We start from the raw sequence: 14,392 nt of genomic DNA, 5'->3' as shown, positions 1-14,392 counted from the left end.
GCTTGTTGGTGGCATGGGAAAGCTGAGCTTATTGGGCAGTGTCATCCTTGCAGTATTGTCTTTTTCTCCTTGACACAATATAACATCCATTGTGACTTGTATGTGAGGGAGATATGTAACTTTGGTTACTAGTTATTAGGCATCCTCTCTATATGCAGTCAGAGCACTAAAAGCAGGAGTGAAATATTAGGAATAGTGTATTCCTTTCTACCCTTTCCTCATTCCTTTCTCTTGTTTGGGCATTCATTCATGTTCATTCACACATTTATTTGATGAACATTTTCTTGGGCAAAAGTTGTGTGCCAGGCATTGTAAAATTGAATAAAGCATGGACCTTGCCTTCATGGATTTTATAGTTTAATTTCATATATGATACTTCATTCTAAACATGAGAATCCAAAATATTTTTCTCCTTAGGCTTAAATTCTGTACCTTTAAAAATGAGGTTTAGATTCCTTTGTGAAGAAAGAGTTCCTTTCTAGGATGATTTAAAATTCCAAGCATATGGAATACTTTAGATTGTTTTGGAAGAAAGTTGGGAGCATGCCTAAGAGGTGTCCGTAAGGAATCCTCTACTATCAAGGAGTTAAATAAGTCAGAAGTGTTTATCAAGAGAATTCCACAGTGTTTATAGTGGAAAGTGGAATTTAGTATTCTGTAAAAATCAATAGAGATCCATTTATTTTATTCTACTTTGGACGTTTTCCCCCTGAAATATTTCAGTGATGTAATAAAGCAGTGATATGACCCATTCATAAGTTCCCATCATTTAGCTGCATTGTGAGGAGTAAGGCACAAAAATGGTGATTTTCATGGCAGTTTTTAAACTGCAGTTAGTTATTTCATCTATGGTGCTTTTAGTTGAATCTCTAAGGAAAATTTTTATTTTGTTTAGAAATTATTTTTTATACTATAGTGCTATATATGTGGCAGGACTGAAAAAAGGGAGAAGGGCTTCAGAATCCTGTAAACTCACTGATGTCTGTGTTTCTTGACATGGTATTTTACTGTTAAATATTTGACAGGTATATAATTTGATTTTTAACAGTTTTATTGATCTGTAATTTACATACCATAAAGTTTACCTAAAGTGTAGTAATTCAGTGGTTTTTAGTATAAGTTGTACAGTCATCATCATTGCCATTATCCTAAAATGTAATTTGAGTTTTGAATTCTATGTAAGGAAATATTACTCAAAACTGAAATTTTTTTTTTAAATTTTTTAAAATTAAAAAAAAATTTTTTTAATTTTTAAATTTTTTTTTTTTTTTTTGATACAGAGTCTCACTCTGTTACCCAGGCTAGAGTGCCGTGGCGTCAGCCTAGCTTACAGCAACCTCAAGCTCTCGGGCTCAAGCAATCCTTCTGCCTCAGCCTCCCGAGTAGCTGGGACTACAGGCATGCGCCACCATGCCCAGCTAATTTTTTCTATATATATTTTTTAGTTGTCCAGATAATTTCTTTCTATTTTTAGTGGAGACGGGGGTCTCACTCTTGCTCAGGTTGGTCTCGAACTCCTGACCTTGAGCGATCCTCCTGCCTTGGCCTCCCAGAGTGCTAGGATTACAGGTGTGAACCACTGTGCCCAGCCAAAACTGAAATTTTTCTTTAAAAATTAACATCCATCTACAGAGTTTCCGTTTGGGATTTTGAAAAAATTAAGGAAATGGATAGTGATAGTGGTTGCACAACATTTGAATGTACTTAATGTCATTGAATTGTATGCTTAAAAATGGTTAAAATGGTAAGTTTTATATTGTGTATATTTTACTACGATAAAATGTTAACATCCTTAACAGCTTTAAGTTTGAATTAAAAAAAGTCAACATCCATTCATATGAAATCAGAATTGGTTGAACTTTAAATTTTTTTGGAAATTTCATCCTAAGCAACTCATGGCCCTAATTATTCTTAGAAGCATGTCATAGTGAAAATATTCTTGTATGCTGAAAAATTATGTCAATTTTCCCTGACTGAAAAAGACACATTAAAATTGTTTTAGATATTTATTTCTGTAGAAATTAGAGTAAAATTAGGTGGAGAGGATAATCAGTTTTTCTTTGCTTTAATTTTGCTGTTCTTGAAAAAGCAAGGTGCCAAACAATGTAGGACTATTTATCTTAACAGGGGAAAAAGCAGATATAATACACACTTGCACACACATACCACATACCTATACAATAATATAAAAGTATCTATAGATGAATAAAAAATCTCTGGAAGGAGACAGAAGAAACAATAATGTTGGTTGTTCTGGGCAGGAGAACAAGGTGATTAGAGTTCATTGATGAGAATGACATTTTTGACTATGTGAATGTATTACCTGTTGAGACATAAGATATCCTAATCCTAGTCTCAAAATCAACATAACTGTGTTCTTTCTTACTGTATTTTGTTTCAAGAGGCAGAACTTTCTTGAGATTGGTTTGAAAATGAACTATATTAAGAAGTTATTTTCTTTCTAGGAATTGATTATGGATTAAGTTTACCACTTGGGGAAGACTATGAACGGAAGAAACATAAACTAAAAGAGGAATTGCGGCAAGATTACAGACGCTATCTTACTCAGGTAATTAATAATGAGTTGGGTCTTATGTTTCAGAATTCATCTCCTAAATTTGTTTTTGTAAGATATTAATCATGTGTTAATTTTTAGCTTTTCAGTGCTATCTAGCAGAGTAGTATTATAGACAAAGTTAAGTGATATATATATGACAATTGATAAAGAAAAAAATGGTGCTGAGAAATGGTGCAGTGGAATAACACAAACTCTTTATCTTTGGAGTAGGGCAGTGCGTTTTAATTTTAAGTGAGATTGTAAATCCTGGTTGTTGATGTTTTTTGTTAAAGTTGTCATGGTTTAAAATAGCCCAGTTATGATTTCCTACTCCTCTACAACCCCCAACCGTGTATTAAAATGACACGTGGAGTTCTAGTTCCTAATTATTTTCCTATGGGCTAGGCTTATAAAATTTCATTTAACATATTTATTTAACCACCAAAGTTTTTGTTTTATGATAAAATGTTTTACTTAGCAGAACCCTTATTTTAAGTATATTTTGCTAAATTATATAATGGCTAAAGTAAAGGCTTATTGTAAGTTGTAAAATGCAATTTACTTTTTAGTTTTTAAAATTATTTTAAACAATCATGATGTTTCTAGTCATCCCAAGATATTCTTTAGTTTTTCACTGCTTTATAATATTTGTTCCAAATATACAAATGGTCTCTTATTTATTCTGATTTGCACTTGGAGAGAATGAACTTTAACTGAATATATTTTATCAATGGTTTGTTTTCCTTGACTTTAGGGCATTACACAAGCAAAAAGAAAGGTAGGATTGCCTGCAAAATGTTCTCCTTTAGCTTTTTTGCTTTTTTGTTTTTATAAAGATCTAGTAGCTTGCAATCATTTGCATTTATGAGATTCAAACCAATTAGAAAAACAGCTTCATTTGTGATTTTGAGATGTTGGAATGATACCATTTTGTACCCTTACTTTTAGCAAGATAGCAGTCTACACATTATAATTTTCCATTAATACAATTATTACTTTTGATTCCTGCTTTGCATTTGTTTTTGTTGCTTTCTTATGCATCCTTTATAAATATTCTGCAGCTATTATAAACCCATTTGTTTTTAGCATGCTAGTTTTTGTTCCTCAAATTATGCTATTCACAGTAAGATTAATAAAATAGTAGAATATTCAAGATATTTGAAGATGTTTGAAACTATGTGTTGCAGGATTTGGATTACTCAATATTTTTACACCAAAAATTTGTGGAATGCATTTGTAAATTTATATTAGAAAACAAAGAAACAGTTTTTATAGTTTTATAAAACTTTAAAAAAAGAATCTCACAAATTCATTCACCATGCAACTAATATTTTTTAAACACTTAGCATGAAGATGCATCAGGTATGAATCCTGTCTTCAGGGGACTTAGAATCTAGTTGTAGAGGTAACATTCATACAATTCAGAAAGTGATAACTACAAGAAGGATATAATCAGGAAAGACCTCATAATGGGAGTTATTATTTTGTAAGGCATTATAGGGTAGGTAGAATTTGGATAATCTAGAGGAAGAATTGAGACAAAGCTTTTCAGATGGAGAGTGTAGAATGAAGGAGGACTCGGAGGGCAGAATTCAGCTTTGTATCAAATGAGGCATATTAGGTTTACCAAGGCTGACTGGGTCAGAATACTATTGTTTTTGAGAGTATTAAGAAATAGAAGTGTAGATAGATAGGATAGGGTCAGATTAGAAGGCAGTAGATTTTTTAACTTTTTATATGTGCTAGGTGGAGTTGAAACACTGTACTTCCTTAAGTAACCTATGAAGAGCATGATAACTATTTTAGGACCCTTAGTTCTGCATGTAGAGACTCAAATCTTATTGTCTTAAATTACTGCTACAGCTCCTTGACTGATCTCCTTGTGCTATTTCTTAGTCCATTCTCCATGCTACTTTCCGGAATGATCCTGTCTCTAACTGACTTAAATATATCAGTATCTACTCACTGCTTCCAGGGTAAAAATTCAAATTCCTTAGCATGGCACATGTCTTTCATGTCCCAGCCTGACTCCCTGAGCTTGTACCTCACTATCTCCCCCTTCCTTACTGGGTGGGGTTTTCCTCTGGCATGGAGCTTTCCTCTGGTATCAGATATCTACCATTTTCATTTGTAGATTTTGTGTTACTTCATAAATCTAAGATGAGAAAAAAGAATGTTGGTGAGGGGGCATAAGAAGAAATTGCCTTTATGAAAGTATAAGAGATCAAGGGGTACAAATCTTTTTTTTTTTTTTTTTTTTTTTTTTTTGAGACAGAGTCTCACTCTGTTGCCCAGGCTAGAGTGAGTGCCGTGGCGTCAGCCTAGCTCACAGCAACCTCAAACTCCTGGGCTCAAGCGATCCTTCTGCCTCAGCCTCCCGAGTAGCTGGGACTACAGGCACGCACCACCATGCCCGGCTAATTTTTTCTATATATATTTTAGTTGTCCATATAATTTCTTTCTATTTTTAGTAGAGACGGGGTCTCGCTCTTGCTCAGGCTGGTCTCGAACTCCTGACCTCGAGCGATCCACCCGCCTCGGCCTCCCAGAGTGCTAGGATTACAGGCGTGAGCCACCACGCCCGGCCAAGGGGTACAAATCTTTAAATTCAAAGGGATGTGAAGGAGATTTTTGGTGTTGGATTATCAAGAATATAGTTGTGGTAGAGGAATGATATTTCCTTAAAATGAAAAAGACAATCTTTGGTTGATATCTGAGAAGGTGGGGGTAGAAGGAAAGGAGGGAAAAAGGAAACTACATAGAATAGGGAGAAGTGGATGCAGCTTCTTGGACCCCTGGAATATGTTTGGTTTCCAAGTATCACTTCTTCTGGATCCCTTGCAGCTTCCTGACTTTAGGATTTCATGGATATTTAAATTAAAAAAAAAAACAAAACACCTTTTAATTTGCCAAGAAGAGCTATTAAAATAAGCAACTACCATCTTCTTTCTGGTTTTTAGAATAAAAGATGCTTGACCATCTAAACATAGTAAGGACATGATCTTAGAAGAACAGTTTTTAAATTGAATTAGTAAATTAAAATATCTCCAGCCCAGACCTTTGTCTGTCTGAACCTCAGACTTTTCCATGTGGCTGCCTACTTGACATTTTCACTTAGAAATCTAACTGGTATCTTATGTAGAACATGTCCAAAAGGGAACTCTGATATCTGTTCTTCCCACCCTCTTCCCCTAGAAGCCTGTACTATCTGTAGCCTGGGTTTAATAAAAAAATTTTTTTTATTTGTATTTTTTTTTTTTTTTTTTTTAACAAGGTCTCACTCTGTCTCATGGGCTAAAGTACAGTGGTGTCATCATAGCTCACTGCAACCTCAAAGTCCTGGACTCAAGCATTCCTCCTGCCTTAGCCTCCTGAGTAGCTGGGATTAATGCCCAGCTAATTTTCCTATTTTTTGTAGAGATGGGGTCTTGTTCTTGCTCAAGCTGGTCTTGAACTCCTGACTTCAAGCAATCATCTCACTTCGGCCTCCCAAAGTGCTAGAATTACAGGCATGAGTCACTGTGCCCAGCCTGTGGCGTGTTTTTTTTAAAAAAAAATTTTTGTCACAATAGTTATCACCATCTTGCATATTAGACAATTAGTCTTCATTATGTTTATTATTTCTTGTCAGTTTCCTCTGCTTGAATGTAAACTTTAGGAGGGCAGGGATCTCTGTTTTCTTCACTGATGAAGAAATGTATCAAAGAGTTTGGGCATATAGTAGGTGCTCAATATCTATTGAATGAATGAGTGAATGACTACAATCCAGCTTTTTGAAAAACTCACTATGTTGTCCTTATTGTTTATTTTTTTCATTTTATTGAAAATTTCAAACATCATCCTGGACCTGTGTTGGGAGTGGGGAATTGCCCAATGAAGAAATGAGGATGTTTTATCTGTCTTCCCAGGGTTGGAACTTTATATTTTTTCATACATTTATAATTTTACAAAATATTGGATTTATAGTGTGTTTCAGTATATAGAGGGTGCGCTGACTCAGGGCTCTAGTCATGTGGCTTTGTTTCCCCTGTCAAATAAGTTTACAGTCCTATACAACCAACTTTCAAATTAGCTTTTGTAGCACAACTCATTTGTAAACTCAGATTTAATGAAACTTTATTAATCACTTTTACTAATCACTATTCCCATAATATTTTGAATATAATGCTTTTGTAGCAGTTAGTACATTGTATTGTAGTTATTTGTTAAAATGTCTGTTTCCTTAACTGAATCGTAAATCTGTAGAATATAAGGAATGTATGCTTATCTTTGTCTTCCTACCACCTAAAATAGCACCTAGAAAGTATTAATTAGATGGTTGATAATTGCTTGTTTAATGAATAAATAAAAGGTATGGAATTAGAGGTTAACAGTTATTGATTGATTTAATCCTCATAACCTGATGTAGATGGCATTATCTCTGTTTCACAGATGAAGAAACTGAGGCAGAGAAGTAACTTATTCTAGATTATTTGACTAGTAAGCACTAAGTACCAGAAAGTTGAGGATTATGTATATTTTTACTAGTCTCTTATATTTGCTTTATAGTGTTCAAAGAAATTTTACATTTTTTATCCTCCTGGATCCTTACGCCAGCTTTGGTAGGTAGGCAGAGCAGGTATCATTCTACAGAAGAAGAAAAGTCTGTCAGAGAAGTTAACTGACCTGGTCAGTGTTACACAACTGATAAGTGTTGGAGGTAGTCATAAATCCTTGGTCTTTTGACTGCTAGTTAAATGCTTAATGAACAAGAATGTAGGGACACGTAAAGAGACAGTGTTCATAGTTTATATTAAATATCTATTGGCATTCCAGTAGATATTCATTCATATAATTATAGGAAAAATAGAAAAAAAACCCATTACCGTAGCATGCATAAGGAGATTTGTGAGGAAGTTTAAATTTGCCTTAGGAATAAAAGAACAGTAGAAGACTGAGAATGAAGAATATGTGCTTAGAAGAGGAGTATATATTGGGAAAGTTTTCTTTTTTCCATGCTTCTAATCATCTTGAAAATATATATATATATATATATATGCATTGCAAATGAAAATTAAGGCCTGATTCTCCCTTTCAGGGAGTTGTTGATTAGAAAAAAACTATCTTTTTTCCAATTGCTTTGGTCTGGTCTCTGTAGATTTGTAGTTTCTGTCTTCATTTCCATTTCATTCTTTTGCTCTTCATAATGCAATACTAGTTAAGAATATGGAATGTAAAGACATTTATGAAACATTTTATAAAAGCAATTAGGTAATATATTTTTTTAATGTGTATATGTACAGAAAAATTTTCTAACCACGGGTGAAACAGATCCATCTACTCTGGGAGTTTCTCTTCCTATTGGTGAGAGGTTATCTGCCAAGGTAGGTGGATAGGAGCAGTTATTGTGGGTGGCAGTTTTCCAAGGCATCAAAATCATGAAAGAACACACTTCTGATTTAAATGCAAATAGAAGGTTACATAATTTCCCTATACTTGAATATATTTCTTTTTCAAAAATCCATGGAGTTTCTAGTTGTGATGCTTAAAAGAAATTTTTAAATATTACATTTGTTATCTTGTAATGAGATATATTTCTTTAATAAGTTGATTATTTTACTGTATTCAGTTATACATAATTGAATATTCAGAATTCATTTTTTTCAGCATTGGTTTCTCAGTTACAAAGTTTATACCATGTGACATGGTTATCTGTGGAATGAATGGAACTGATAGTATAGTGAGCTTTTACGTGGGGTTGAGGGTAGGGACTCTTTAAATGTGTGTTTCTGTTATTCCACTAACATGTGTCTATACTCTTTAGAGGTGGTTGTGATAAAGCACTGTACACCTCTTGTAGAGACTCTCTTCCCAGGGTAAATCAGAGATCATGAAATAATATATAAGATAAAATGGACAATTAACAAGTTTCAAAAAACAGATCTAGTTTCTTTGATTTTTTTTAGATGACATTGTTTCAGTGACATTGGAGGTATTAGGGTTTAAGAACATTTCCTAATGCAATATATTTTAGTTTTAGCAGAACATTTCATTATAATATTTTAGTATCTATGATAATTTTAACTTTTTATATTTAAAATATAATGAGGATCCTTCTTTAACCTTGGGAAGGAAATTGTTAGCAGCAGGGATGTAGGGGGAGTGAGTTGGGGGAATAGGGGAGGGAGGTATCCCTGAGAAGGAAAGAAGAAAGGTAACCCCGTCATATATCCTTAGAAACATGTTCATGACAGACATTCATTGTATTTACTAGTGGGAGAGATTTATCTATGAATGCTTTTTGCAGAATGTATCTCATTTGTCTAGAATTGCTGTTGGTTAACAAGCCTGGAATCTCTGGATTTATGGGGCATGGCTCTTTGGAAAATATCATCTGAGCTCTGTAAACTACTAGAGTATAAAATGGAGATGTTTTATAAAAAGAAACAGCTCCCTTCTGTTACAGACCTCATGTGTTAATGGACCAAATCATGTAACTATGCTTATTCTCACGTGGCAAGAAAGACCTGCGGAGCTACATTGGTGGTCTTGGACCTCTTCCTGCTTCTCCTATGTCTAACAGTGATTTTTCTTAAAATTTCAGAATATTACAGGGTACAAATGTTTTGGTTACATAAATTGCTTTTGTACTGTTTGAGTCAAAGTTATAAGTGTGCTTATCACCCAGATAGTGTGCATTGTACCCATTAGTTATGAATTTACCCATCCTCTCCTCCCCGCTCCCACCTGCTTAATTTTTTCAACGACATCTATCCTTGAAATTATTAGTAAGGCTTGATTCTGGGTAAGAGTTCTGATTTGTATGATTCTGATTTGACATTCTAATTTGACCGTAATGTACTTTTTCCTGAAGTTGGAAGTTAATATTGCCTTTTGATTTCTATTTTAAGGAAAGGTTGAAACTTGAACGCAACAAAGAATACAATCAGTTTCTCAGGGGTAAGGAAGAATCCAGTGAAAAATTCAGACAGGTAGAAAAGAATACTGAGGTAGGTTTTGCTTTAAAAGTAAATCTTTAATACCAAAGGCTGAATATTTGTTACTCAAAAAGTTTTTTATGTTTTAGACATTTCCCTTGATTTTTATGAAAATATTTGAAAAAGCAAGCCAAATTAAATCAAACACAGGATATTTAAATACTTAGTTTTGGAAATTGTTTTATTTCATATTGAAGAACTTACCTTATCTTTTAACATTTAACCTTATGAGGGAGATTTAATTTTAGAGATCAGTTTTGTTAAAAGATTTTTGTTTATTTTTTATGTTTAAATGTTTTTTATATTGACAATTTCTAGCTATATATTTTTTCCAAATTTAAAGGTGGTCAATGTTTTGAGGGCCACAGCATTTACCACCTGTGTATTCTTTGTGTTGAGAAAGAATTTAATTTGAAATATTTTGAAGTAATATTTAACTACCAAAATATACCTAATATCTCCTTGGATAGCAATTTGCATTTAGTTTATCCTTTTTTTTAAAGTCACTTATCCATATTACTGTTGCCTGTCTTCTGATATTTAATAAGTTTTGTAGATAAATTTTCTTCAGATTTTTTTTCCTATTTCTTAGGGGTGATTAAATGTCAGCATTGAGATGGATAGAGTAAGCATAATTTGAGGGTTTAATTACCTTTTAAGTGATGGTATCTCATTAAGATTGGTTTCTTTTTGCTTTTTTAATTGAATATAGCCCAACAGTCAAAGAAATAAAAAACCTGTAAGTCAAGTTAAGCCTGATTTATCTTCACAAATACAAACATCTTGTGAAAATTCAGAGGGTCCTAGGAAAGGTGTCTTAACTCCTTCAGAGGCATATGAAGAGCTTTTGAACCAAAGGCGACTGGAAGAGGACAGATATCGACAACTAGATGATGAAATTGAATTAAGGAATAGAAGAATTGTTAAAAAAGCTAATGAAGAAGTGGGCATTTCCAATACAAAACATCAAAGGTTTGCAAGCAAGACTGGCATTCCAGATAGAAGATTTCGCAGATTTAATGAGGATCGTGTTTTTGATAGACAATATTATAGACCAGACCAAGATCCTGAAGTAAGTGAAGAAATGGATGAGAGATTTAGATATGAAAGTGATTTTGATAGAAGACTTTTGAGAGTGTATCCAAATGACAGGTATTTACCACTTCATTTTTATTTTCTTAATTAATATTGCTGTTACTTTTTATTATCATATTAGGGAGAAAATTTCATTTGATTTACTGTATTTTATTAATTCTAAGATGATATCAGTTCTAAGATGCACCATTATTTTATGTACCGTTGAGAGGGAAAAAGAAAACACTCGAGGTGGGGGCACTGTTATAAAGCTGGGAAACTGAAAGGCTACACCCCTTCATCTAAAAGTACATGAATGGGAATTAAACATTTCGGCAGAGAGGGACAGAAAGGAAATGTCCACATCCCAACGTTGGCACTAAGTGGAGGGAGTGAGGGGAAAAAAAAAAAAAAAATTCTTCCCTGAGAATTTGAAATGTAAACCAGTACTGATTCAGGTTCACAGTAGTGTCCAAATACATCTCGAGGCAAGGATTCCAATTCATGGTGCCCCTAGATGACTGGCAGGGGAAAAATGACTCCTTTCTGCAATAACTTGACTTAAAACCAGGTCGAAGGCCATCCTAATTTCAGATATTCAAATGTGGAAAAAGGGACACCTTTAATATAGATAAAATATGGTTTAGGCCAGGTGTGGTGGCTCATGCCTGTAATCCTAGCACTCTGGGAGGCCGAGGCAGGAGGATTGCTTGAGGCCAGGAATTTGAGACCAGCCTGGGCAACATAGCGAGACCCTGTCTCTACCCTGCTCCCCCCCCCCCAAAAAAAAAGAAAAAGAAGAGTTTATTTCTGTATTCATAAGTTTTTGATCAGATTTTCAGATGCTTTTCAATTTCTTTGAATGATTGTTTATGTGACACTATCTGTAATTTCTTGATTGCTAAATGAGGTTTTATCTTCTTGTTAAGTCGTATTTGTTTCAATGTGGCACTGGAAACTTGCTGTAGTTTAACCTAACTTTTGATTTGAATATAGAAACACCACAGGGTCCCATATTTGTCATACACTTGTTAACTTGAAAGATTTAAATCTAAATTTTGAGCAGTTTATGAGACCTGCTTTATTTGTTAATACAAATAGATTACTTTTTTGTAATTTAAAAAATTTTCTCAGGGGTAATACTAGCGCATTTAGTATTCTAATTATTAATAACAATACAAACCTTTTACGATTCTTTGTCTTCTATTTCTTCTGTAGCTGTTATGTCCTACTCACACAGTATTTTTAATATTCACCCTGATTTAGGTAATTTCAGTGAAGGATTAGAATTTTGGAATGCCTATTATAGTTTCTCTGATCTGAATCTAATTGTACTTTAGAAAATTCTCCAAATCCTATAATGTGTTATATTTGAAAATGCTTATATCTGAACTCTCAGTTGAGGACTTATAGGTAATTTTGAACTCTTGATAATGTCTTCTTTGTACACGAAAACTTCTTTTTCCTTTATGGTGTTTGTTTACCTTTAGAGTGTAATGTAATGCGTATCTTTTAAGTTTGGAATTTTACAAAACATGTTATGGTTGTTGCTTTGTTTTGTATATGTTTTAATCTATTATGTTTATAATTATATCCTGTGATAACTTTATATGTGAACTAACAAATGAATTTCACCCTGGTTATTTGAGAACTTATTTTCTTATGCATCCCATAAGTGAAATGAACTCTTTCTATATAAACTTCCCCAAATAGTATTTTAAGAATAGACTAAACATGAGGTTGAGTAAGAATAATTCTTGTTAAATGCTTTAAAGCATTTCTTCAAAATGTAAATCATATTACACATTACTTTCCTTTTGTTAATGTATCAACTCTTACATCTCCACATATTAAGATGTTTTATATGTCTCTATGGCAGTTGAAGTTAAAATTGAATTTCTAGATTTGAGATTTGTAGCTTCCTTATTTCCAGCCCCCCTCAATATTTCCCATCAGTCATTCAGAGGTGTATATTTAATAGGCAGAGTGGTTGGTAGAAGAAATGATTCTATTTGTTACTGAAAATTTTGAGACTAAAGAAATGTGGAACTGCATTTGGTCTCTTGCTCTAAGCATTTATTCTTAATATACTGTGTAATCTTAACCAGAAGTTCTTGACAAAAAAATAATTATAATGGAGTATGAGAAGTGCAAAATTAATTTTCTTCCATTCTTCTAAGTTTCCCTTGTCTTTTTTTTTCTTTCTAAAAGTCAGCGTCTGATAAATTCCAGTTTTAATTTATAATACTTTTTACATTTTTGGTCTCAGTTCCTTTCTAATTACCCTATAAACTTTTTCATATACCATAATATATTTATTAGTGAAATATTTCCCCACCTTTAAATATGGGAAAGCTGAAGTTTTCCTCAGAAAATGATATTTACTTTCCTAAACTCATATCATGAATCACTGGCAGTGTTCTTAAATAATTAACAAGGTGTTTAGTACTGTGATTGACAGTTGTGTTGTGTGTATGTGTATCATTTATTTATACATATTTACCAATTTGAATAAAGTTTATAACCTTTTAGGAGCTTTCTAGAGTTGAATGTAACTGTGTCTTATGATACTTTGGAATTTATAGGCTCTATTTAAATACAGTCATCTTAGTCTTGAGCTGTAGAAGTTAATATATTACTTTATGATGTTTTACATTAATCAATGTTAATGAATAAAAGAAGTATTTAGCATTAAAAAATGCTGTTTTTTTAGTTTCTCTGTGATCAATGTAGTTAGCACTTCCATTCTACTTAAATGTTGAAATTTGCTAGTATATAATTAATAGTCATTTACAAAATTCTGACATGATACTTCAGGTGAAATTAAAATCTGTGTTAGCCACATAGATTAAATGCTTACTTAGTATAGGATATTTTTCTTAGGAGTGTGTGTGCTTAATATGTAAGACATAAATGAGGAGAAATGGCTTGTTACAATATAAGTTATTTAGTTTAGTGTTACTTTTTTTTTAGTAGTTAACTTTCATTTGTCTTTGAAAGGGCCTTTTTAGTAATTATTTTGCCCACCTTAAAGATGGCATTGATAATACAAAACAATGTTATTCAAGTAGATACAAACATTAGGAAAAAACTGAAAACAATGAAAAAAATGGTGATCCACAGTTAACATCTTGCAGTTTTTCTTTAACTTCTGTAGTGAGAGTACCCTTAATAGCAGAATTCATTCACAAGAGAGAAATTCTTAATATGAAAGCAAAGTGCTGTAACTACAATTATTATGAAGTAGATGGGTTTTTTTTTTTTTTTTTTTTTTTTGTAAAGAGGAAATTGGATTCTTCCTTCCTGTAGGCTATATCAATACAGGACCAATAGATGGTAAAGATTTTATTTTTATAATAATTTATAGGGTAAACACTGTAAATTTGTTTCGGAAGTAGTTTGATTTTATGGCTTATTAAGGAAAAGAGAAAAGTTAGTTATCATTTTGGAGTTGTTTATTCACATTTAAATTAGTTAGCTTAAAATGCCTGTCATTTTAAACAGTTTGCTTTTCTTTTGTAAAGGAAGTTTTTTTGTTTTTTTTTTTCCCTTAAAGATTAACATGTTAATTTTTAGGGTAAACTTGGCCTCTAGCCTATACCTGGTTTCTTTGGGCATTAAGATTTTTACTTACTCAAATAAAGTTGTTGACTCATGTCTTCAATGAAATAGGAGAGAGAAAAAGCTTTTTCCATTTATCATACATTTTTCCTTATTGGTAGTATGATGGTGAAACCATTTTGTAGTTATTTCATTCCTTGGTCATATCTGATTTGCATTTTAA

General features: G+C 32.8%; 1 protein-coding gene across 3 annotated transcripts in view; it reads left to right on the top strand.

The window, feature by feature from the left end:
• The window catches only part of CSPP1 (centrosome and spindle pole associated protein 1), a 112,066-nt gene that overhangs the window by 20,694 nt on the left and 76,980 nt on the right, over positions 1 to 14,392 (top strand). Inside the window, exons 1-5 of one of the 3 annotated variants that reach the window (XM_069465548.1) lie at positions 156 to 626; positions 1,675 to 1,682; positions 2,466 to 2,569; positions 9,448 to 9,546; positions 10,247 to 10,686. In XM_069465548.1, coding sequence (XP_069321649.1) covers positions 10,619 to 10,686 — 68 coding nt within the window. In that variant the 5' untranslated portion in view covers positions 156 to 626; positions 1,675 to 1,682; positions 2,466 to 2,569; positions 9,448 to 9,546; positions 10,247 to 10,618. Of the gene's footprint in view, positions 1 to 155; positions 627 to 1,674; positions 1,683 to 2,465; positions 2,570 to 7,839; positions 7,921 to 9,447; positions 9,547 to 10,246; positions 10,687 to 14,392 lie in introns of those variants that run through there. The other 2 variants (XM_069465546.1, XM_069465547.1) reach the window with 2 other exon arrangements.

The sequence above is a fragment of the Eulemur rufifrons genome, chromosome 3, assembly GCF_041146395.1.
Source record: "Eulemur rufifrons isolate Redbay chromosome 3, OSU_ERuf_1, whole genome shotgun sequence".
Taxonomy (NCBI): domain Eukaryota; kingdom Metazoa; phylum Chordata; class Mammalia; order Primates; family Lemuridae; genus Eulemur; species Eulemur rufifrons.
The sequence above is the reverse complement of the archived record's forward strand: the minus strand, read 5'-3'. Positions and strand labels throughout refer to the sequence as shown.